This window comes from Bombus terrestris, chromosome 3, assembly GCF_910591885.1.
Source record: "Bombus terrestris chromosome 3, iyBomTerr1.2, whole genome shotgun sequence".
NCBI lineage: Eukaryota > Metazoa > Arthropoda > Insecta > Hymenoptera > Apidae > Bombus > Bombus terrestris.
This window is the reverse complement of record NC_063271.1, coordinates 17,389,279-17,415,849: the sequence shown is the minus strand read 5'-3', so window position 1 is coordinate 17,415,849 and position 26,571 is coordinate 17,389,279. Positions and strand designations below refer to the sequence as shown.

The 26,571-nt window shown below is 40.0% G+C and overlaps 1 protein-coding gene across 4 annotated transcripts in view; it reads left to right on the top strand.

Annotated features, from left to right (window-relative positions):
- The window catches only part of LOC100646642 (triokinase/FMN cyclase), a 106,500-nt gene extending 90,625 nt beyond the window's left edge, over positions 1-15,875 (top strand). For 3 of the 4 annotated variants that reach the window (XM_048404750.1, XM_048404752.1, XM_048404751.1), the window contains 2 exons: positions 1,113-1,240; positions 15,675-15,875. In XM_048404750.1, coding sequence (XP_048260707.1) covers positions 1,113-1,240; positions 15,675-15,792 — 246 coding nt within the window. In that variant the 3' untranslated portion in view covers positions 15,793-15,875. The remainder of the gene's footprint in view (positions 1-1,112; positions 1,241-15,674) is intronic. The other variant, XM_048404754.1, reaches the window with a different exon arrangement.
- Positions 15,876-26,571: the final 10,696 nt, after the last annotated feature.

Genomic DNA, 26,571 nt, shown 5'->3' with positions numbered 1-26,571 from the left:
TTATAACTTTCCTAAATGATTCTGGTGTGTTTGTTTGAATTTTTACTTGATCCAATTTTGTTTGCTTTATTGTGTAATTGTTTTTCTCTTCTAGATTATTTAGTAGATCAATGAGCGGGTCTATTATTTGGGCCTCGACAAAGATTGGTGGTGGTTTTGTAATATGGTTTGTTTGGGTAATGGTTTTACTTACGGGGTCAGAGTCTATTTCTTCAGTTAGTGAGTTGAAGGAGTTACTTAGTGGTAATTCTTGCAGCCATCGCTGCTTTTCTGTGACTGGGTTTCCTATGGCACTTGTGTCTGTGGTTGTTTTACGTTTTTTGCTAGCCTTCACTGGCTTCCAGCTTTCATCCTGGTAGTATCCTTCATGTTCTGAATTGCTATCTTCCTGTCCCCGATGCTCTTTTGTTTCTTCTGTCTCCATGTTGGTTTGTTTGGTTTTTATATAATATGTTTCTCCTTTTGTTGCTATGTTTATAGTTGGTATCTGCATTGTTATTTTATTTCCTCCTCACTATCACTTTGCAGCACTATTACTTTGGAGCACTATTCACTAAAATCACTATTCACTTATACCTGGAGAGGACGACCGTCTAGACACGTCCGTCCTCCTCGGCTGTCCGAGCAGGAGTGCCTCTCGACCTTGTAAACCAAAACAATCGTTAGCATTAAAGGCACAATAATATCGGTCTCTCCCAGATTCGAATTTTCCGTAGACCTTTTTTACTCTCACGTGCCACTACAGCATGAAAAGAACAATCATGTGTTGAAATATTCTTTTTTATTATTATATTAATTTGAAATTTTCTTGGCTTATTTCTTTCAAGCAAAACTTTCAATCATTCCTACATATATAAGAGATATTTTATTTAAATAACATATGATGCTGTAAAATAATGTATATTTACTTTACATGTTAATAAAAGTAGCCTTTTTATAGGATGTATGAATATTTTTATAATAATTAAATTTCGCGACTAATTAATGATATCCCTTTAAGATATGTCTAAAATTGAAAAATAAAATGTTGTATGTATATGTGAAAAGATCATTTATACATATTAATATCAATTTGCTATAACACTATTTAAATACTTTTTGTGTTTTATTAGGTTGATGCTCTCAATGCATTCTGTGATACTTTTGAAAACCTGTTGCACAAGCCATTAGTAGAAATTTGTGATGCATTAAAGGTAGTAACTTGGCAAGCATGTGAATCCACGAAGAATATGAAAGCTAAGTAAGTGCAGAACAGTTTATATATTTTTTGCAGAACAATCAAAATTTTTTAGCGATAATTATTTTATATTATTTCTACATAATGATGTAGATTTTGTATGTTATGTCGAGTCGGAAGGTTTTGATAACAAGCTTGGATCGTGGGTTGCCATAAGCCCGAACACTCTTGAAAATGTGCACTACTATAATTGTTTATAAATAAGTTTACATCGAACTGAATGTATGTGTTCTAGATTTTATTTCATAGCAATTAATTTTACAAACTTTATTTCTTTAAAAGTCATAATGATCAACACTATAAATTGAGAAATGAAAAAAAAATGATGAGAATGGGAGTGTTTTTTAATTTTCATACATTTTTTAATTTACATTATTATTTATAATTATTAATACTATCGTTTACTTTGTTATAAATAAATTTGTAGAGGTAAGTCAATTGTTTCCTCAGAAGTTGTATATAGGGTGTCCTTAAAATCGTGGTATAATCGGCCGGACGGTGACCTACATGTGAAAATAAATCTAGAAAAATTAATCACATTTTTTAATTTAAAGCTGCATTCTCGAAAAAGATTTTTTTTTATTTACAAGTATTTTACAATCAATTGTCGCATTGAGAATTTTGAGCATGGTTTCTCTGGCGTGGCGCAGTGACATGGCTAATTATTTACAATAAGTTAATACTTATTATAGATAAGTATAATTTATAAATAATTATTATAAGTAAATAAATATTACTTATTAAAAATATCTAGTTGAATCTTGTGCTTAGGTCTAACGGATAATGTTTTTTTAGCCTGCGGATCTGGTCCGACATATTAAGTAATTTAGTAATTAAGGCGTTTCTATGTTTGTTGACTCTTTTGCTATATCTATTGCTATATTTTGTTATTTCTTCTTTGACTGTGGGTATCTTGAGGTCGCGATGTATTACTTCGTTGGTAACATACCAAGGTGCATTTATTAGGGATCCTAGCGTTTTCGATTGCAAGAGTTGAAGTATTTCAATGTTGGAATTACTTGCTGTTCCCCATAGTTGGATTCCGTAGGTCCAGACAGATTTTATTATGGTATTATAGAGAGTAATTTTGTTCTGCGTGCCTAGGTTGGAACGTCGGCCAATGAGCCAGTAGAATTTTTTAAGTTTAGCCTTGAGTTGCTTCGATTTGTCTATGATGTGTTGTTTCCATGTTAATCTCCTGTCCAGAGTCATGTTCAGGTATCTGACTGAATCCTTGTTAGGAATTGTTATATTGTTAACGGTCACTGAGGGTAAGTTTGTTTTCACAGCGTGAAGGTTGCATGTGCGGATTTGTTTTCGTTAATTTTGAAGCCCCATTTATGAAACCACTTTTCCATAGAATTGAGATATCTCTGGAGAGTAAATGATACAATTATCGGCTTTGCGTGGGATGCTAATAGCGCTGTGTCGTCAGCAAATGTCGCTACAGTTATCTCTGTTAATATTGGTAAATCGGCAGTGTAGATGGAGAACAGCAGGGGCCCGAGGATACTACCTTGGGGTATGCCAGCTTCTGTTGGGAATGTTGTGGTAATGGCGTCTACGGAATTAACGAAGTCTTTTTACGGAATTAACCAGTCTTTTGGTTAGGTAGGACTTTAGAATGGAGTAGTAAGTGTGTGGTAGGACTTTTTTAAGTTTGTAAAGAAGCTCTTCATGCCATACTTTGTCGAATGCCTGTTGAATATCAAGGAATACCACTGAGCAGTATTTTTTCTTTTCGAGGGTTTGGCTGATATTGTCTGTTATTCGGTGGATTTGTTCTATTGTGGAATGTTGCTTCCGAAAACCAAATTGATGATCTGGCAGTGTTTTCAGATCCTCAAGGAGTGGAAGGAGTCGATTCGTTAGCAACTTTTCGAATAGTTTTGACAAAGTGGGTAGAAGACTAATTGGGCGATAGGAGTTAGTAGCTAGTTTCGTGTATTGGTTTTCCGGGTTTAGGGATGAGCGTAATCAGTGATATTTTCCAGGACTTAGGATAGTATTCAAGGCGAAGAATTGCGTTAAAAATTGTTGTGATGAGTACAATCCGTTTTATGGGAAGTTCCTTGATTGCTTTATTGCATATTCTTTTAAATATATAATGGGGATATTCATGTAAACTCCCTAAGAGTTCAAACACGGATAAACAAAAGAACTTTCTCTGTTTAACGGACAATATGACCTTATTTGTCGTTACGAACAACCGATTTGCCAAACAGTCATTCCACAGACGGACAGTTAGAGAACAAGAAGAATTTCGAGCGTTAGAAATAGACACGACCATAAGAAAGAAATTATTATTTAGAGTATTGGAAATTGACAGAGGAAGAGTGGTAGTTTAGGACGTGAAAAATCGATTCTCGATTTTCAGGTAGACCTTGTACAAAGCTTTGTTATTTATCCTTATTTATTGTTATTAATTATCATTAATTGTTGTTTAACTCTATATTTTATCTAAGCATTGTTACAATAAACTCGATTTTCAGAATTCAGAATCGATCCCTGAATTATACGAGAATTGAACATTATATTCATGTTTGCTGATAGAAGTCTTAGTAGATGTATTTTCGAGCTATCGCGGGGAGACGCGGTCGCGAGAATACGCGTCAACGGGAGTCGTAAATTCCCGTTATGATTGTAATAATCGACACCACGAATAGTTCGATCCCCTTATTTCGGTTAGGATAATAGGGATGGTCGTTGTAGTATAACACTATGATTCACAGTTATAAATATATATATTTCCAACACTTTGTACAATCACACAAATTAGTAACGCCGTTGATTAAGATACAGGTAACGAAGAAAAGGACTATTCGTAGATGAGAGAATCCGTGTATATGTTGACTTTGATTAATTAGCGAGACACTTTGAGAGCCGTCGGAACTCTCGGACCTGTAGGTACTGTGAGAGCTGTAGGAACTCTCGGACCTCTAGGCACCGTGAGAGCTGAAGGAACTGTCAGAACTCCAGGCACTGTGAGAGCCGAAGGAACTCTGAAGTTCGTTCTGATCTGATTACGGAGGAAAGCTCGGTATGGGTGTTCCATTTGAACCAAGAACGCGGATTCGTTGCTCACATTTTTAGTTAGGAAAGTGAGGGCAATGATCCGTGATGCCGATTGGTTATGACCACTGTTAAGAATGAAGATGGGAGGAAGAAGCCTCCTACCAACGTGGTTCATGGGCGACATTGTTTATGGGAAAAACCAGCTTTTCCGTTAGGCAACTATTTCGTTTTTCCCATTAGGTAATTACCTCCTTTCTCCGTAATTTGGAAGAATGTACAATAAACCTAAGGACTTTTTAAGTACCAGTTATAAACCGAAAATACTTTCAGGATTAAAGGTTCCTGCAAGCTAATAAGACTCGGTTTATGGTGGGGCCTTAGGTTTTTTTTTTTTTTTTTTTTTTTATTAGAATATTTACAATCAATTCTCGTTGAGAATTTTCAGTAACTTAATTTGGCGTGATACAATGACATGGTTTATAATAGCTTTATATTGTTGGTTCTAGTAGGACTAAGGATTTAATCTAGTGGGTATTTTCTTTTTAGTCTGCGGGTCTGGTCCGTCGTGTCCAGTAGTTGGGTGACTAGTGGGTTGTGGTGGTTGTTGACTCTTGTGTTATATCTGCTTCTGGACTTGTGTATTTCTTCTTTGACTGTAGGTATCTTGAGGTCGCGGTGGATTGTTTCGTTGGTAACATACCAGGGTGCATTTAATAGGGATCTTAGCGTTTTCGATTGGAAGCGTTGGAGTATTTCAATGTTGGAGTTACTTGCTGTTCCCCATAGTTGGATTCCGTAGGTCCAGACAGGTTTTATTACGGCCTTGTAGAGGATTATTTTGTTCTGTATGTTTAGTTTGGAGCGTCGGCCCGTGAGCCAATAGAATTTTCTTAGCTTTTCCTTTAGTTGCTTTGTTTTTTCTGAGATATGTTTTTTCCAAGTTAGCCTCCTGTCCAGGGTCATGCCCAGGTATCTTACGGAGTCCTTGCTTGGGATTATTGTGTTGTTAATGGTGACCTGGGGGCAGGTTTGTTTTCGGAGCGTGAAGGTTACATGGGAGGATTTTTTTCGTTTATTTTAAAACCCCATTTTTGGAACCACTTTTCCATGGCGTCGAGACTTCGCTGGAGAGTGGATGAGGCAATTGCCGGGCCTGCGTGGGTAGCTAATAGTGCTGTGTCGTCGGCAAATGTTGCTATTGTTACCTCGTTTGATATAGGTAAGTCGGCAATGTAGATGGAGAATAGTAGGGGTCCGAGGACACTACCTTGCGGTATGCCGGATTCTATTGGGAATGTTGCGGAAGTGGCATCTAGACATTTAACTATGAATTGTCTGTTGGTTAGGTAGGATTTTAGGATGGAGTAGTATGGGTGGGGTAGGATTTTTTTAAGCTTGTAGAGTAGCCCTTCATGCCATACTTTATCGAATGCCTGTTGGATGTCTAAGAATACCGCTGAGCAGTATTTTTTGTTTTCAAGGGTTTGGCTGATCATGTGGGTTATGCGGTGGATTTGCTCTACTGTTGAGTGTTGTTTTCGGAAGCCGAATTGGTGATCTGGGAGTGTTTTCAATTCTTCTAGGAGTGGAAGGAGACGATTCGTGAGCATTCTCTCGAATAGTTTAGACAGGGTAGGTAAAAGACTGATTGGGCGATAGGAGCTGGTTTCATATATTGGTTTACCGGGTTTGGGGATAAGGGTGATTAGTGAGATTTTCCACGTCTTGGGAAAGTGTTCAAGGCGGAGGATGGCGTTAAAGATTGATGCGATGAGTGCAATCCCTTTTATGGGAAGTTCCTCGATTGCTTTATTTCCTATTAGGTCGTGACCTGCTGCTTTCTTGGGGTTTAGGCGACTGATTGCTTCTATGATCTCTGCAGAAGTGAAGGGTTGAATAGGAGGGGACATTTGGAAGGGAGTATGCAGGTATTCGGTGACGTCCGCTGCAGCTATGGAGGAATGGGGTTGGAATACTTCAGTCAAGTGTTTGGCAAATAGGTTGGCTTTTTCTATAGGGCTACGCGCCCATCCACCCTGCGGACGGCGGATTGGAGGAATTATTTGTGGGGGGGGGGCGCGAGAGTTTCCTGGAGGCTTTCCATAGTGAGTAGTTAGAGTCGGCTGTGGGGGACAGGCTGGCGAGATATTTGTGAAAACGGTCATTATTGTAGTTTTTTATGGTTTTGGATAGTTTTCTAGTTGCGTTGTTTAGTTTGCGTTTGTCCCCCGGTGTTCTATGGGTCTGCCATATCCTTCTTAGTCTACGTTTTTCTGCTATTTTTTTAAATATGTACTGGGGGTATTCGTGATTGCTGATGGACGTTATTGCCGGTGTGGAGAAGCGGATAGCGTTTATTATGCTCGTGTTTAGGTATTCCGTGGCTGCTTCGATTTCTTCATTGGTTTTTAGTGAGGTTGAGGCTGAAGTTGTGTGGGTAAAGACTTCTCTAAAGAGCTGCCAGTTGGTGTGTTGGTTATGAATGGAGCCATTAGGTGTATTCTCGATGATAGTTGAACTGACTGTTACTATCACGGGGGAGTGATCAGAGGAGAGATCAGCCGAGGAATTGATTTGGACGTGTCTTGACGAGATATTTTTAGTTATGAGGAAATCAAGGAGATCGGGTATTTTGCTTGTGTCGGTGGGCCAGTGTGTGCGTTCGTATGTGGTAAGGTAGTTGAGGTTGTTGGTTATTATGCTGTTGAGGAGGTTTTTGCCTCTTACTGTAATCAGTCTGCTACCCCATTGGGTGTGTTTAGCATTGTAGTCTCCTCCGGCTATGAATCTATTGCCCAGGGTGTCCAGAAAGTAGTCGAAGTCTTCTTTGGCGATGGAGTGTCTGGGAGGGCAGTATACAGCTGAGGTGGTGATTGTACCATGATAGTCTTCTATTGCTACGTTTGTTGCTTGGAGGTAGTCTTTCTGGAATGGTAGAAGTTCGTAGTGCTTAATGTTTGATTTGATTATGATTCCGGTGCCGCCGTGGGCCTTTCCGCTGGGGTGTTGGGTATGGTAGAACTTGTATCCGTTTATGTTCAGGTAGTTTTTGTCGGTGAAGTGGGTTTCCGATATGAGCATTATGTCGATTTGCTGGTGTTTTAGGAAGAGTTCTAGTTCAAATTTGTGTTGCGCTAGACCGTTGGCATTCCACAGAGCTATGCGTCTTGGTTTTATTTTGCGTCGGGGCGTATTAATTTATCCATGATGTGTGTTAGTAGCGATAGCAAATTGTTTATTTGCTTTGATTGTTTCTCTATTAGCTTTTCAAGCCTAGAGACGTTGTCTGTGTTAGGTGAGTTGGGGGCACTATTTGGAGGAAGATCCCTGTGGCTATTTGGTATATTTTGGGTGCCTTGTACCGCTTGGGCATAGTAGGTTGAGGGAGTGGTGAATTTGGTAGGGCTGGGTGTTTGATTGGTTGAGGGAATTGGGGTAATGGTGAATTTCGGCGGACTGGGTGTTTGGTAGGTTACCTCTTTTGCTCTAAGTTTGGGGTACTTGTTTGAGTACAGTGTTTTGTAGGCTGAGCAGCCTTTGTAGTTGGCAGGATGGTCACCTTGACAGTGGATGCACTTCGCTGAGGTTTCCGGTGATTTACTGCACTGGTCGGTGGGGTGTGTTCCTGCACATTTGACGCAGCGGAAAGTGTGGTTGCAGTATTTCTGCGTGTGCCCGTATCTTTGGCACCTTTTGCATTGCACTATCTCCTTTTTGATTTGCGGTGGTTCGAATTTTACAATGACGTTCATTAGGCGACTGATATTGTAGATTTCCTTGTTGTTAGGTTTCTGTTTTAAATCGATGAAAAATAGGGATAGCGGGTCTTTTGTGACTCTATACCTTATGTTGCTGACATTGGTGACTTCGTGGCCGAGTTTCGATAGTTCTATTTTTAGTTCGTCGATGTCTGCGGAGTGGTGGATGTTTCGTAGCACTACCCGAAAAGGTCTTTCTTCTTTGAGTTGGTAGGTGTGGAAGTTGGAGTTCAGGGCCCTAAGTGTTTTGGTGAGTTTCCTGTAGGCTTCTGGATTTGTCAGCAGGATTTTGACTTGGTTGTTGGTAATTTTCAGGTTGTAGTCCTCCTTGGAGATATCTCTCTCTAAGGACTTGATCATTGTCTGGATGTCGATGACATCATTAACAAATATTGGTGGGGGAGGGGGGCTTCTCTCTGCTTGTTGGTTTGGTGGCGGGCCTGCGATTTCTATGGCGTCGTTTGAGGATTCTAGTATTGCGAACCTGTTGTGGGTGTTGAATTGTGTTGTTTGCTGTTGGTTTGAGTTTGTATTTGGTGATTCAATTTTACGTTTTTTCGCCTTATTGGCGTCGTTGGCGCGTGGGGATCTGCTGCACTTCTGCCACGGGGGGAGTAGTGCGGGGTAGTTGTAAGTTTGCGTGGGCGAGCCTGGTGGTGATTGCTGGGCCATCATCGAGCTAGCTATTTCAATAAAAATAACTAGTCGTGAGGCTATGAGGCAAGGTTCGGGTAGAGGTTAGGTGCGTAGGCTTTTCTTCTCTCTGGCGGATAGGAAACACTTGGGAGGATAGGAGCACGTTGTGTTCACTTTCGACGGTTGGGTGACACGTGTTGCTTTCGAACTTCACTGGGCACTAGAGACACGTCTGCACGCTTCGGCACTCAACAGCGAACTGCCTTAGGTTTATTGACGGTTTCTCTAACGGTGCTTGGGCCTTGACGGGCAGACAATGAAGGACGTCGCGCGGACCTTTTCATGCGATGTAACAGTGGGTGTGGAGGAGTCGATAGCGTTTATTATGCTTGTGTTTAAGTATTCCGTGGCTGTTTCGATATCTTCATTTGTTTTTAAGGAAATTAAGGCTGAAGTTGAGTGATTAAAGAGCTCTCTAAAGAGCTGCCAGTTAGTGCGCCGGTTATGAATAAAGCCATTAGGTGGATTCTCAATAATTGTTGAGCTAATTGTTGCTATTACGGAGGAGTGGTCGGAAGAGAGTTCAGCCGAGGAGTTGATTTGGACATATCTAGGCGAGATATTTTTGGTTATGAAGAAGTCGAGTAAAGCAGGGATTTTGTTAGTGTCAGTGGGCCAGTATGTGGGTTCATATGTGGTGAGGTAGTTGAGATTGTTGGTGTTTATGCTATTCAAGAGATTTTTGCCTCTTACTGTGACAAGTCTGCTGCCCCATTGGATATGTTTGGCGTTATGGTCTCCTCCAGCTATGAATCTATTGCCCAGGGTATCAAGGAAGTTATTAAAGTCTTCTTTAGCAATGGAGTGTCTGGGAGGACAATATACTGCTGAAGTGGTGATTATACCATGGCAGTCTTCTATTGCTACGTTTTTAGCTTGGAAGTAGTCCTCCTGGAGCGATGGAAGCTCGTAATGCTTAATGCTGGCTTTGATAATAATTCCGATGCTGCCGTGGGCCTTTCCATTGGGATGTTGGGTATGGTAGAAATTATAACCGTTTTTGTCGATGAAGTGAGTTTCAGATATGAGCATTACGTCGATTTGCTGTTGTTTTAAGAAGAGTTCTAGTTCAAATTTGTGTTGAGCTAGATCGTTGGCATTTCAAGAAACTATGCGTCTTGGTTTTATTTTGCGCCGGGGCGTATTAATTTATCCATGATGAGTGTTAATAATGATAGTAAGTTATTAATTTGTTCTGATTGTTTTTCGATTAATTTTTCGAGTCTAGAGAAGTTGTCTGTGTTTCGTAGATGGGGAACATTATTTTGAGAATTGTCCCTATGGATTTTCGGATTATGTTGATTTCTTTGTACTGTTTGGGCATAGGAGATTGAAGTAGTAGTGAATTTTGGAGGACTGGGTACTTGGTTGGTTATCTCTTTGGCTCTGGGTTTAGGATACATATTTATTTATATATTTCGGAGATGAAAGAACACCGGAACCCCTCCTTGGATTCGCGGGAATACCGTAACGTTGTAACTTAGATTAAACAAATGCCGCTCCGATTGTTCGAGATTTATGATCATGAGCTTGGGCTCGAGGCGACAATCAGTCGCCGAACGTAGCCGCGGTCAAAGGGATGAACGTTTTATCTAACAAAGGCACAGAGTAACTCTATACCTCTCCTTAAAAGAAATAGTCGTAGCGACACGTGGCAGTAAATACTTCAATAGTTTCTGTCCCGCGGCCCGCCACACGCGGATTTTGTCCTCCGGGTAAGATGATCGCCGGGTGTCGGCATGCCTTTGCAGTGTATGTTTAGCTAACGTGAGGACCCGCTATAGATCTTAAGATTTAGTCAAGCGAAGTCCTTCAAATAGACTTTGTTGCAACTACAAGAAGATAGGAGAAACCTATCTTCCACGAACGATGTCCCCCGTCAACAACCTCCCCTCAAGGGCGGCCAGCATCTCTTTCAAAACGCCGATATGGAGATCGACCAATTAGCAACAGCGCTAATTTCCCTCACCTTTAGAACGAAAGCTTTCGTTGACGAATCCGAGGATCTCATGTCCTTAGACACACCCATTATAGTTTTCCTCGACGGCATCATCGAGACGGAGAGTCATTCTTTCGTGCGATCTCATTGACCAGTGACAGTACCACTTTACAGCCAGTGAATACCTCACATCTAGTTAACAAAAAGTTAGACTTGAACTGTGCGAGAACATACGTTTATCATCCCGTGACCGCGGATTCGTTTCGAACCTAAGGTCATTATCACTAGTGCTACGAGTGCCTAATCTTGTTGATAAGCCTGTGCTAATAAACTCTTCATTGTATCACGGCAATGGCTAATTGCAATGAGAATTCATCAAACGCCCCTCTCCATAATCCTGACTCTAATCCGACATATATATTGTATTACTATATAAACTATAAACTATATATATTACTTATTTATTTATATATTTAGGATACTTATGTAGGCTGAGCAATCTTTATAGTTAGCAGGATGGACTCCTTAACAGTGGATGCACTTCGTTGGGGTTTCTTGTGATTTAGTGCACTGATCAGTGGGGTGTGTACCTGCACATTTAAGGCAGCGGAAATTATGGTTGCAATATTTCTGCGTGTGATTGTACCTTTGTCACCTTTTACATTCCACTATCTCTTTTTTTATTAAAGGAGGTTAGATTTTTACTACTGAGTTTATTAGTCGATTTATGTTATAAATTTGTTTGTTATTAAGCTTTTGTTTTAAGTCGATGAAGAATAAGGAAAGCGGGTTTTTCGAGATTCTATGTCTTATGTTGCTGATGTTTGTTACTTCATGACCAAGTTTAAGGAGTTTTACAACTCGAAAAGGTCTTTCTTGTTTACGTTGGTAAGTGTGGTAGTTAGCGTTCAAGGTATTTCTATATGAGTCTGGGTTAGCCGGCAGAATTTTAATTTGGTTATTGTTTATTTTTAATTTGTAATCCTCTTTGTTGATATCTTTCTCAATGAACTTTATCATTGTTTGTATATCTATGACATCATCAACGAAGATAGGTGGGGGAGGGGAATTTTTTTGCTTATGTTGGTTTGTTAGTGTATCAGCGTCCGTGGATTCTAGTATTGCGTATCTATTCAAGATGGTTTTGCCACAGAGAAGGTAGAGCGGTGCAGTTATGGTTTTGCTCAAGAGAGCCTGGTCGAGATTCTTCGGCCATCTTCGAGCTAGTTCATTCAAGTTGAATAACTAGTCGAGAGGCTATGATTCGGGTCAGAGATTAGGAGCGTTGGAATTTTTCACTAGTGAGTCAGGAAACACTTGGATTATGTCTGTTTTGATTCATTATCGACGGATGGGCGTCACCAGATCACAGCGTCACAGAGCACTAGACACACGTCTGCACGCTTCGGCACTCAACAGGAAACTGACACTGAAAAATGCGTTAAAAAAAATGAGTTAAAAATCTGCCAGTACCCATATATTAACTCCAAATTAGTGAAAATGTTAGGAAACAAAAATGAAAAAAAGTTATTCTTTTTTCTGATTTATTTTTGCTTGTAGTACCCACCACCCAATTGCACCACGATCCCATATAATCACGTACCTGTATAACAAAATTAAGAGAATAAAACATATGTATCTGGTTAGAACACTGTTTTCTGTTTTCTGTGTTTGATAGATTTGAGAAAACAAATATAATATTCTCAATAATACAGAAAGTAATTTCTTGAGTTGTATATTTTTATGGATATCTAATTCTGATATATACATATATCTAATATGTAGAACGTATTATGACACATATTAGTAACTGTAAGCATTCAATCATTTAAACAGGTAACATAAAATATTAAACAAAGGAAACTGAAATCTTTTATTCCTTAAAATAACTTTGAGTGTTTGTACATCGGCAATTACACAACGCCACCTGAAGGCTCGACGTAGCGATAGGTTGAGGAACACTGTGATGTTGCCGTAAGTCGCGATGCGTGTTCCGTTGGCCGTGAACAATTCGTAGTCGCTTTTGTTCGCGGATCTGCCTATTTTGTTGCGCGGATACACACATGTGTCGGCACTGATGTCCACTAAGAATGAAATTTTCGTCCTCTTGTCCATGACAAAGATGCAGCGGGTTCCCAAGCAGTCGTCGTATGCCGCAATTTACGGACGGCCGGTCCTGATTCCCTACTTTTATTTGCAAGGGGACATTTTCGTGCGCGGTCCCGGAATGTCCGATGATAGTAACATAGACCGGAGTCGGATGATCTTTCTCGCGACCTCGATTTACTCCGACTCCTCTATCTCGATCGCTGACGAGGACGATGATTGAAACTCAGAGCACCCACCGGGGCCCGCAGTTGGTTCATTTAGTCACTCAACGCGTTGAAGGAGGCGACACAAGTTTCGTTTACTCCAACGTTTTGAGCTGGTGGATCAATTACCGTCGTTATTGGGGCAGTACGCTGGCACTCCCCTCCAAATTCCTTTGATATCAGGTCCGCTGACTGCATTAATTTTTTTGGGTTCGTATCGTCGACCTCGGCCAGGATACGCCTGATGCGGGCGGATAGTCGATTCCTCCACAACGTGAGGATGAAATCATCAGGTGTGGGGGGGGGGGGAGCTAGCGAGTTTTTTAAGGTGCTGATAAAATTGAGATGGCTTCCTATCGCTTATCTCTTTGCTTTCCACCAACTTCTTTACCCGGGCACTGTCTGTATCGGTTAGTATGCGAATGAATTCCTCTTTTATCCATTAATTTGTTGTAGTGTCTGACCGCCGAGACATTTTGCGAGGGTCGCCAATTTTAACTTATCGGTCGTGATGTTCGCCGCGTCGAATTGCGTTTCCAATAAGGCGAACCACACCCTGATGTTCGAGGGTTGCAATGGTAGCATACTGGTCGTTATATTAGCTGTGAGCTTGTTATCCGCAGGTTCGTTAGTACTTGCCATCATCTTTGTTCACTTATCACGTCGGGGTCACCAATGTAGAGAACTTGTAGAGGATTGGTAGTTAGAATAACAAGAACACGCTGTTGAAACCGGTCAAATATATTTAAATTAAATGAATAAATAACTATAAATAATATCGTTGAGACGTTCGTACAGTGTATAATTCACAAAATAAGATCGCTGATAAATACTCGATAAATGCTAGATGTAAGATACTCGCCGATAACTCGTTGGATATTCGATAGATAACTGAACTGATTCGGTTGCGTCCGTCTATTTTTACTGATCGGAGGAGAGTCGGAAAATTCAAATTCGTCTTTGTTCGACGGTTGCACGTAGCGGCGACATCGTTTTGCCGGAGTTTATTTATTATTACATTACGTATATCCTAATGATCTTGATACTCCGAGGCAAAACAACAACATGATTTGAATTGTCCTCTAACTCATGTGCCGCTACATATTATATATGTCGGAGATGAAAGGACACCGGGACCTCCCCTTTGGAATGCTTGGGAAAATGCCCAATACTTTAGTCTTTATGATTTAACTCGATTATAATTGTCCGAGATTTGTGATAGTGAGCTTGAGCTCGAAGTAACAACTAGTCGCTGAACGTGGCCGTGGTCACAGGATGCATGTTTTTGCCTAACAAAGGTATGGAGTAATTGTATAGCTCTCCTTAAAAAGGAATAGTTGTAGCGGCACTCGACAGTAAACATTCCAACGGTTTCTGTCTCGTTGCCCGACACATACAGACCCTATTTTTCGGGCAAGATGACCAAATGTCGATGCATCTCTACAGTATCTTAGGATTTTGTTAACTAAGGTCCTTCAAACGGACAAACAGTCTTTATCCTAACAATTTCTAAATCTACCACTTATTGCAGGAAGATACGGGAAATCTGTGTTTCTCACGAACGACTCTCAAGGGCGGTTAGCATCCTTCTTCAACCACCAACATAGAAATTAACAGGAACGTCCAGCTCCCTCACTTTCCGAATGAAGGCTTTCCTCGACGAATCCGATGATCTCATGTCCTTAGACACACCCCATCATAGTTTTCCTCTGCAGCATTATCGATATTTACTAGTACAAATATAATTATTACAGAATTTGACAAGTAATCGTGGTAATTAGATACTCGAGAAACTAATGAGAATGATCTTAAGTTCAATAACGAATCCGCGGTCAACGGGATAACAGAATGCGCTTTCTTCCAAAGTCCAACTTGTTCCCAACTTCCTTGTCTTTGTTAAAACATAGAATATTCGTCGAGAGTAAAGGCGCTATGTAACTCATTAATGAGACCTTACGAGAGAATGACTTTCCGTCACGATAATGCTGCAGAAGAAAACTGGGATGTGTCTAAGGACACGAGATCCTCGGATTCGTGGAGGAAAGCTTTCGTTTGGAAGGTGAGGGAAATTGACGTTGCTGTTAATTGATCAATTTCCCCATTGGTGGCTAGAGAAGGATGCTAGCCGCCCTTGGGGGAAAGTTGCTAGCGGGTAGCGTCGTTCGTGAGAAAAATAGATTTCCCTTATATTTTTGTAGTTGGGACAAAGACTGTTCGTCTGTTTGAAGGACTTTAGTTAACTAAATATTAAGATTTGTAACTGGTCCTCAGGCTAGCTAAACATACACTGCGGAGATGCGTCAAACGTCTTCTTACCCGAAGTATAGGGTCTGCGTGAGGCGAGCCACGGGACAGAAACCGTTGGAATGTTTACTATCGCCGCTACAACTACTTCTTTTAAGGAGAGCTATAGAATTACTCCATATCTCTATTAGGAAAAAACGTTCATTCCTTGACCGCAGCTACGTTCGGCGACTGGTCGTCGCCTCGAACCCAAGCTCACTATCATAAATCTCGAACAAATACAGTCGGATTGAATGACGACAATTGCTTAATTACGGCTATGGTAGAATTTAGATTAAAATGTTAAGGGACTTTCCCAAAATTCCAAAGGGAAGGCTCCGGTGTCCTTTCATCTCCGACATATACATATAACACATGACTTTTATTCATTTGCATTAAATTCAATTGTTTTGTTTATTTAACTTATGTTACAGGGTAGGACGAGCTAGTTATGTAAAACAAACACAATATTTCCAGAATGTAGATGCTGGTGCATATGCTGTTGCGACTTGTGTTGAAGCTATTACAAATGTGCTTAAAACTTTCAATTAATGTTGCTTATTAAGTCATTAAGAAACATAATATTGTAATTTCTTATGATATTTTTATTAAATACATAATTATACATTAACGCATTACGACATGTTACTAAAAATAATATAAATGGTAAAAACATGTCAAAAACTTTCAAAAATTCCATAATGAAAAATAAATGTATTATTTGCTTCAATTTATAAAGAAAACTAATATTTAAAAAATATAATAAATTATAAAATATAGGCTTAATGAAATTGTTTCTACAATCATCATACATTGATCTGTTGACCTTGCATAATTATTGTGTTCTTTTCCTTTAAATCTAAGAATCGCGTGCCACACCGTATCAACCCGTACATTTTTATAGCTTTTATTTAGAAATAAATATCTCCGAACTGTGAAACCTAACTTTCAGATACACCATAGCATCCAATATAAAATTGGTAATTAGGATAAAATTTTCCAACACTCCACGAACACAATTGTAGTATCGTGGAAATTTAGGTATAAATGTTTCCTGATACTTTTTATAATTTATAATTTATTTACAATAAATAAACAGATGTTAATTAGACAGAAAATGATGGTTGTTTAATTTGAACTAAATGCAACAATTTTACTTTACTTCGATCACTCTCGCAACTCGACAATGCTAACAACTCAATATCTCAGCTACGCTAGTAATTCACGCAACTCCACGACGCCAACAACTCAATCTCTCAGATACGCTAGTAATTCACGCAACTCCACAACGCTAACAACTCAATCTCTTAACAACGCTAGCAACTCTCGCAACTCGACAACGCTAATAACTCTACTCTTCGACTTCTCGACTAGCTCTGACTTCTCGATCAACGTTCTCACTTCTCGATTAACGCTCAACGTTTCTCGATCAACACTCTTTGAATTCAAATCATCCCCCTCCATTAGCGTTATTTTTTCCTCTCTTTAATCTCATCATGTTAACGCTCCGCAAAAACTATGTGACCTTAGTCATATAGGCTTTTTTCCCTATGTAAACTAACAACTGAAGGGCAGACAACATTGTTTTGATCGATTTCTAATCAGGCTTTTTTTGCGATACTACACAATGAAGATACAGAATTAGTAATTGCACACTAGTCACGAGTGACAATTTTACTGTGAATCCTGGAATGCCAAAGCTGTCCAGAGGTTCATCAATGCAATAAACTGCAGGTTACGAGTTGGTTAAAATCGTGTAAGTAGTAGTCCTTGCGCCGAACATAGAACTTCATCAAATAAATTTCTTTTAAAGAACGAAGAACACGCTGTAATTCAGATATAAATGAATTCTAATATTTGCTTCCAAGAAAATTCACAAGAAAACGCTCTATTTCTAATCCAAATTTCGCTTGAAACTTTACACCAAATGGCTTCATGCATGCATAGTGAAACGCAACCTCTTAGAATATTTCTACAAAATATTCAATTTTATACTTTTTGACAATTTCTCCCGATATAAGGTGACAAACAAACTCGGTTTACGCGCTTTTATTGATGCTACATAGTGTGTTCGTTAGTACGTTTTTTCAGGTAAAACGCTGGACGCCATAAAATGCAACATCTTGAAATATATATTATTTATATCGGAAATGCTATTTTATGTATAATATAAGGTAACAAACAAACTGTCGTTTTTCGATTTTACTCACGCTACACAGTGTACTCGTTAGTACTTTTCTTCAGATATACACAGAGCTCCGCGAAACGTCATCTTTTGAAATATTTCTACCAAACATGATATTTTACGCATTTTGGCAATCGCCTCTTTGTATGGTGGTAAACAAACCATTGTGTCGCGGTTTTGCTTACGCCGCACAATGTACCCGTTAGTACTCTTCAGGTACACGCAGTACATAGTGAAATGCAATTTTTGGAATATTTTTCTCCAACACCTTATTTTACGTGTTCTGGCAATCGCTCTTGATATAAGTTGACAAACAAACTCGCATTTTACGCTTTTGTTGACACCAAGCAGTGTGGTCGATAGCACTTCCCTTCAGGTACATGCTGAACCCCGTGAAATGTAAGTTCTTTGTTTATTTCTATCAAATATGCTATTTTATGTATAAGGTGTAGGTCGTGAAAGTGATAGGAAAAAACACTTGAGTATATTTGATAATATATATATATGTCGGAGATGGAAAAACACCGGAACCTCTCCTTGGATTCTCGGGAATACCGTAATGTCGTAATTTAGATTAAACAAATGTCACCCCGGTTGTTCGAGATTTATGATAGTGAGCTTGGGCTCGAGGCGACAACCAGTCGCCGAACGTAGCCGCGGTCAAGGGATGAACGTTTTATCTAACAAAGGCACAGAGTAACTCTATACATCTCCTTAAAAGAAATAGTCGTAGCGACACGCGGCAGTAAATATTTCAATGGTTTCTGTCCCGTGGCTCGCCGGAGAGAGTTACTCTCCGGTACGATCTCGACGACGATTCAAGTAACTCTGGGATACGTAGTGATTGCCCCATGCATTAACATTGAGTACAACTTAGACGCTAAAGAAGAGTAGAGTTCGTCATCCCGTTGACCGTGGATTCGTTATTGAGCCTAGGATCATCGTCATTAGCTTCTCGAGTATCTAATTATCGCGATTACTTGTCCAATTCCATCATGATCATGTTTGCACTGGTAAATAATCTCCTCTATTGCATAATGATCACGTCTAGCGTCAATATGGATTCGTTTTACGCCCTTAACCCTAACTTTAATCGTAACGCCAACCCGACATATATTTATTATGATATACTCTATATGTACACTTTGTATAGAATTCGCGAATACTATTAGCGATTCGCGATTACAAATTCAACCTCTGGTCGATGCGTTTTGATGCGCGATACAAGTTCGGATGATGATTGCTTAAGATGCCGAGGAACGTGGATCAATTATTGCCTCGGACAGATGCGTAACGATTCTGACGACTCTAACGACACTTGTGTAACGATTGACTTTCCGTCACGATGGTGCTGTAAAGGAAAAATATGATGGGGTGTATCTAAGGATGCGAGATCATCGGATTCGTTAAGGAAAGCCTTGGTTCGGACAGTGAGGGAATTGGACGTCGTTGTTAATTGGCTAATTTTATGTTGGTGGTTGGAAAAGGATGCTAACTGCCCTTGAGAGAAAGTTGCTAGCGGGAAGCATCGTACGTAAGAAAAAGGAAATTTCTCGTATCTTCCCGTAATAGGTGATAAACTTAGGGACTGTTAAGAGAAAGACTATTTGTCCCTTTGAAGAGTCTTAGCTAAACAAATCCTAAGATTTATAGTGGGTCCTTAGGCTAGCTGAAAATATTCTGTGAGGATGTATCGACATCTGAAAATCATTTTATCCGAAGAATAGGGTCTTTGTGTAGTGAGCCACGGGACAGAAGCCGTTGGAAAGTTTAGTGTTGAGTGCCCCTACATGTACTTCGGCAACTGCTTGTAATATAGGATAATAAACTCACGTTTCACAGTTTTGTTCGCGCAACACAGTGTCCTCTTTAATACTTCTCTTCAGATATGCGCAGGACTCCGTGAAACGCGATTTTTTAAAATGATTCCGTAAAAAATGCGTTTGTACGCATTTTTACAACTGCTCCTGGTATAAGGTGATAAACAAACTGTCGTTTTACGGTTTTGTTGACGTCACTCAGTATCCATCTGGTACACGTTGAACGTCGTGAAATGCAACCTCCTTTCATATTTCTATCAAATGTGCTATCTTACGTGTTTTCGCAACTGCCTGTGATGTAATGCGGCAAACAAACCCATGTTTCACGGTTTTGTTGGCGCCATACTGTGCACTCGTTAGTATTGCTCTCTCGGCACATGTAGGAAACGGAGACATGCAACCTCTTAGAATATATCTATTACATATTCCATTTCATGTAACTGTTCTTGACATAAGGTTCCAAACGAACTCGAGTCTCGCGATTTTGTTCACACTATATTGCGTGCTCACTAGTACTTTTCTTGAGCTGCACTCAGAACACTGTGAAATGCAATCTCTTGGAATATTTCTATCAAATATGGTATTTTACGTACTTTGGCAATCGTTTGTGATATAAGGTGGTATTACGGTCTGGTATTTGTAACCGTTACGTATTTTATCACGTCTCGCGCTCCACACAAGCCGTAACGTGAGACAGGATAAGAATACGTGGTAGAGCACGAATAACAACTCCGGACAAGATGGAATTAGGTAAATAAAATTCAAGAGATAAAAATAAAACACGTTCAGATGTTTTCACTATCTATTAATTTATAACCGAATTAAAGTAATATGATTAAGGAAACTCGCAAACCATCAACGTCCGAACACCGAACAATAATAACAAGCAGAAATTATAAAACCTGTAATCTCCAAACATAACACATTAATATGCATATTAAAGTAAAACCAACAAGTAACGATTATGCGGAAAACTGATCGATACTGACGAAACGTGTACGATACGTAACATGTCACTCGGAACAAAAAGAAAATAAAGCAATAAACACGTAAGAGTAATTGGAATTAGTATGGAAAAACCAATTGGAACGCACGAAGTATGCACACTCCAATGAGTAAATCCTGCAATATATCAATCTGGATAAAGGATCAGCAAGTGTTACGTCCCGCACACCAGACCCCATACCTCCACCAAGATGGTTGTCAGATGTTTAAACACTTTTATTCCGGACCCTCAATAATCTAAAGGACCTATCTAAATCTTTGCATTTTTATTATTAAAGACCTTCAAACCACTCAAATATCTTTTAAGTTGAAGTATTCTTTATTGTCCGCTCCGAGAAAAGACGGGAAACCGGTTTTCTTATGTACAATGCCACTGTCGCGTAAAAATTCAAGAAGTGATTAAAAAAAATGTCGATCTTCAAACAGAAGATCGAGTTCTTTATTTCCACTCAATTTATACAATAATTAAATGGTAACACTTTATTGCATTTGCGGTTCGCAATGATAGACTTTTAATATTCAGGCTGGTTCGGACTTGGATGATTTTGGGAGGAGTATTTATATTCTTTATTCATTGGAATAGGAAAAAAACTTTGAGAAAAAAAGGAAAAGAGAACACATGATGTACCTCCACCAGGGGCGCATGATCCAAAATTAGATAATAAAATAAAAGGTTTTGTTACTGAAAAGTTAGAGATTTCATGACAACGAAAGCATTTCCATTGCAGAGTGCAATGTATCAATGTGCACTAAAAATGCAAGCAATGTGGCGATTACTTTTAGAAAATACAATTGAGACCAAACAAGATCAAGTTCAAAAGTGAAGTCATATGGGCTTATTACTGCTAACGACCAAAAATTAAAGTACGATCCCGAGCATCAACTCGCTGATCTTCAAGTAGAATGTTCCAACAAAGACAGGACGACACAAGAGCTCGAGAGGCAACACCGAAAGGACATAGAAATAATGGCTAAATTACGACAAGAAATTTTATATGGCTACGACGAAAAGCATCACACCGAAGTGAAGCGCCTTCATTCCCAACTTTTGGAAGTTTCAGTTTGGAAGTTCTTGAACTACAAGGACAACTATCTGCCCTTCAATGTGAATTAGACGAACTAAATGGTGAATATGGAAAAGTTGTTGAAAATGTTTCGAAAAAAGTGGGTGATCTTAGATATAAATACGAAGAAGAAACTAATAAATTGAAACTCGATTTTGAAAAAGAAAAAAAAGATCCTTGCCAATGAAAATGAATTTGAAATATTGCGTAGGGTAGAAATTGAAAGTAAAGTAAAAGATACGGACGAACAAAATAATTTTCTTAGAAAAGAACTGGAAAACGTTCAAAAACTTTCCAAAGATGTCAATTATCGCTTACGCGAGGCGCACCAAGAATTAGAAGATTCACATAAAAAACACACTCTTATTTATAAAAAAAAAAAGAGAAAAAACAGAAAGAATTAGGTGATATAGTAAAACTTCATGATGAAAAAAAATATGAACTGATACAACATTGGTGTTCTGTAGAATGTCAAACTGCCATAAAGGCTTACATTGATGGAAAAGTGCAATAAATATTTAAATAGACAATCCATGACTTCTTAAGTAATTGTAACAATCTTGATGTTCTCAGTTGCTGCTGAGTGCCGAGACGTGCAGACGTGTGCCCAGTGCCCTGTGAAGTTCACAAAACTCCACGTGACGCCCATCTGTCGAAAGCGAATCCAACTAACCTAGCCAGGGGTTAACAGCCTCTCGACTAGTTCTTTCACACTGAATTAACTAGCTCGATGATGGCTCTATCATTTCCAACAGGCTCCCCGGAGCTAAATTATCACACCGCCATTTTTCCTCCCCCGTGGCAAGAGGGCAACACATCCATCCTGGTAAACGACCAGCACACGAAAAAACGGAAGCTCGAACCGACCAAGACAAACGTAAACAAGAATCAAACCAAACCATCAGCCAGCCAAGTGACCACCTACAATAGATTCTCAATACTGGAGTCCACGGAAGACTCCATGATTACAACCGAAAAGGTAAACAATCTCCATAATCAAAGAATTCCCCCTCCCCCACCGATATTCATAAACGACGTAATCGACATTCAGTCAATGATTAAGACTATCGAAAAAGAAATCAGCAAAGAGGACTACAAGTTAAAGATTAACAACAACCACGTGAAAATACTGCCGACCCACCCAGACGCCTATAGAAAGTTAACCAAGCTATTAAAAACATTAAACGCTAAATTCCACACATACCAGCTCAAACAAGAAAGACCATTTCGAGTGGTGCTACGCAACATCCATCACTCAGTTGATCTAGACGAACTAAAGTGCGAACTGTCAAACCACGGCCACGAAGTAACTAATATCAGCAACATTAAGCACAGAATCACAAAAAACCCACTATCCTTATTCTTTATAGACTTAAAACAAAAAACAAACAACAAAGAAATCTACAATATCAATCGGCTGATGAACTCCATAGTTAAGTTCGAGCCACCTCTTGTAAAGAAAGAAATAATACAATGCAAAAGGTGCCAAAGGTACGGCCACACGCAGAAATACTGCAATCACAACTTCCGGTGCGTAAAATGTGCAGGTAATCACCCCACTGACCAATGCACTAAACCCCCGGAAACCCCCGCCAAGTGTATCCACTGTCAAGGAGAGCATCCTGCGAACTACAAAGGATGCTCAGCCTACAAATCGCTACATAATATAAGGTATCCAAAACTGAGACCCAAGGACACAAACATACAAGAACCTAAACCCCAAAAACTCACCTCACCAACAGTATCCTATGCGAAGGCAACGCAAGGAAACGTATACAACTCGAAAACACACAGTGTACACACAGAAAATAGAATTCCCACCCCACAAAGCACAGACAACTTTACCAGACTCGAAAAACTTATCGAGAAGCAAACTGAGCAAATTAACAACTTGCTGTCACTACTCACACTCTTCATGGACAAATTCATAAGCACAGAAGCAAAATAAAACCAATGCGAATAGCTCTGTGGAACGCCAACGGTCTAGCTCAGCACAAATCTGAGCTAGAACTATTCTTAAAACAACAGCAAATCGATGTGATGCTCATATCCGAAACCCATTTCACCGACAAAAACTACCTCAAAATACACGGCTTCAACTTCTACCACACCCAACACCCCAGCGGAAAGGCTCACGGCGGCACCGGAATCATAATCAAGTCAAACATCAAGCACTACGAACTTCCACCATTCCAGAAAGACTACCTCCAAGCAACAAACGTAGCAATAGAAGACTGTCATGGTACAATCACCACCTCAGCTGTATACTGCCCTCCCAGACACTCCATCGCCAAAGAAGACTTCGACCACTTCCTGGACACCCTGGGCAACAGATGCATAGCCGGAGGAGACTACAACGCTAAACACACCCAATGGGGTAGCAGACTGGTTACAGTAAGAGGCAAAAACCTCCTCAACAGCATAATATCCAACAACCTCAACTACCTTACCACATACGAACCCACACACTGGCCCACCGACACAAACAAAATACCCGATCTCCTTGATTTCTTCATAACTAAAAATATCTCGCCAAGACACGTCCTAATCAATTCCTCGGCTGATCTCTCCTCTGATCACTCCCCCGTGATAGTAACAGTCAGTTCAACTATCATCGAGAATACACCTAATGGCTCCATTCATAACCAACACACCAACTGGCAGCTCTTTAGAGAAGTCTTTACCCACACAACTTCAGCCTCAACCTCACTAAAAACCAATGACGAAATCGAAGCAGCCACGGAATACCTAAATGCGAGCATAATAAACGCTATCCGCGTCTCCACACCGGCAAAAACGTCCATCAGCAACCACGAATACCCCCAGTACATATTAAAAAAAATAGCAGAAAAACGTAGACTAAGAAGGATATGGCAGACCCATAGAACACCGGAGGACAAACGCAAACTAAACAACGCAACTAGAAAACTATCCAAAACCATAAAGAACTACAATAATGACCGTTTTCACAAATATCTCGCCAGCCTGTCCCCCACAGCCGACTCAAACTACTCACTATGGAAAGCCTCCAGGAAACTCACGCGCCCCCCACAAATAATACCTCCAATCCGCCGCCCGCAGGGTGGATGGGCGCGTAGCCCTATAGAAAAAGCCAACCTATTTGCCAAACACTTGACTGAAGTATTCCAACCCCATTCCTCCATAGCTGCAGCGGACGTCACCGAATACCTGCACACTCCCTTCCAAATGTCCCCTCCTATCCAACCCTTCACTTCTGCAGAGATCATAGAAGCTATCCGTCGCCTAAACCCCAAGAAAGCAGCAGGTCACGACCTAATAGGAAATAAAGCAATCAAGGAACTCCCCATAAAAGGGATTGCACTCATCGCATCAATATTTAACGCCATCCTCCGCCTTGAACACTTTCCTAAGGCGTGGAAAATCTCACTAATCACCCTCATCCCCAAACCCGGTAAACCAATATATGAAGCCAGCTCCTATCGCCCAATCAGTCTCTTACCTACCCTGTCTAAACTATTCGAGAGGCTGCTCACGAATCGTCTCCTTCCACTCCTAGAAGAATTGAAAACTCTCCCAGATCACCAATTCGGCTTCCGAAAACAACACTCAACAGTAGAGCAAATCCACCGCATAACCCACATGATCAGCCAAACCTTTGAAAAGAAAAAATACTGCTCAGCCGTATTCCTAGACATCCAACAGGCATTCGATAAAGTATGGCATGAAGGGCTACTCTACAAGCTTAAAAAAATCCTACCCCACCCATACTACTCCATCTTAAAATCCTACCTAACCAACAGACAATTCATAGTTAAATGTCTAGGCGCCACTTCCGCAACATTCCCAATAGAATCCGGCATACCGCAAGGTAGTGTCCTCGGACCCCTACTATTCTCCATCTACACTGCCGACTTACCCGTACCAAACGAGGTAACAATAGCAACATTTGCCGACGACACAGCACTATTAGCTACCCACGCAGACCCGGCAATTGCCTCATCCACTCTCCAGCGAAGTCTCGACTCCATGGAAAAGTGGTTCCAAAAATGGGGTTTTAAAATAAACGAAAAAAAATCCTCCCATGTAACCTTCACGCTCCGAAAACAAACCTGCCCCCAGGTCACCATTAACAACACAATAATCCCAAGCAAGGACTCCGTAAGATACCTGGGCATGACCCTGGACAGGAGGCTAACCTGGAAAAAACATATCTCGGAAAAAACAAAGCAACTAAAGGAAAAACTAAGAAAATTCTATTGGCTCACGGGCCGACGCTCCAAACTAAACATATAGAACAAAATAACCCTCTACAAGACCGTAATAAAACCTGTCTGGACCTACGGAATCCAACTATGGGGAACAGCAAGTAACTCCAACATTGAAATACTCCAACGCTTCCAATCGAAAACGCTAAGATCCCTATTAAATGCACCCTGGTATGTTACCAACGAAACAATCCACCGCGACCTCAAGATACCTACAGTCAAAGATGAAATACATAAGTCCAGAAGCAGATATAACACAAGAGTCAACAACCACCACAACCCACTAGTCACCCAACTACTGGACACGACGGACCAGATCCGCAGACTAAAAAGAAAATACCCTCTAGACTAAATCCTTAGTTTCTACTAGAACCAACAATATAAAACTATTATAATCCATGTCATTGTATCACGCCAAACTAAGTTACTGAAAATTCTCAACGAGAATTGATTGTAAATATTCTAATAAATAAAAAAAAAAAAAAAAAAAAAAAAAAAAATCTTGATGTTCTACCAAGGAACAATTAGATGAAGTTCACGATGACATCAATAAAGTAGAATCATGCGACACCTGCCAGACATCTAAAACTACACGTATCAGACCGCGTGAAGAACCTTGTGTCACTGACATGCCCCTCGAACCGAACGATAAAATTGCTATGGACTTATTAGGCCCATTGAAAAAGACAAAGAAAGGCAATCAGTACATTCTATCCATACATGACGAACTGAAAAAATATTTAATACTCGTACCATTAAAAACTCAGTAGACGGAAACAATCTGGAACGCACTCTTGAACCATCACATCTATATCTTTTTCGCTCCAAAAAAGATACTGAGCGACCGTGGACAGAATTTTATATCTAGTTTGATGCAACAGTATGAAGACGCATTTAAAATCAAACATATTAAAACGACATCTTCCACCCACAGAGTAACAGATCTTTAGAACGAACACACGCAGTAGTAAGCGATATGTTAAAATCGATACAGCGGAATTCAGATGAAG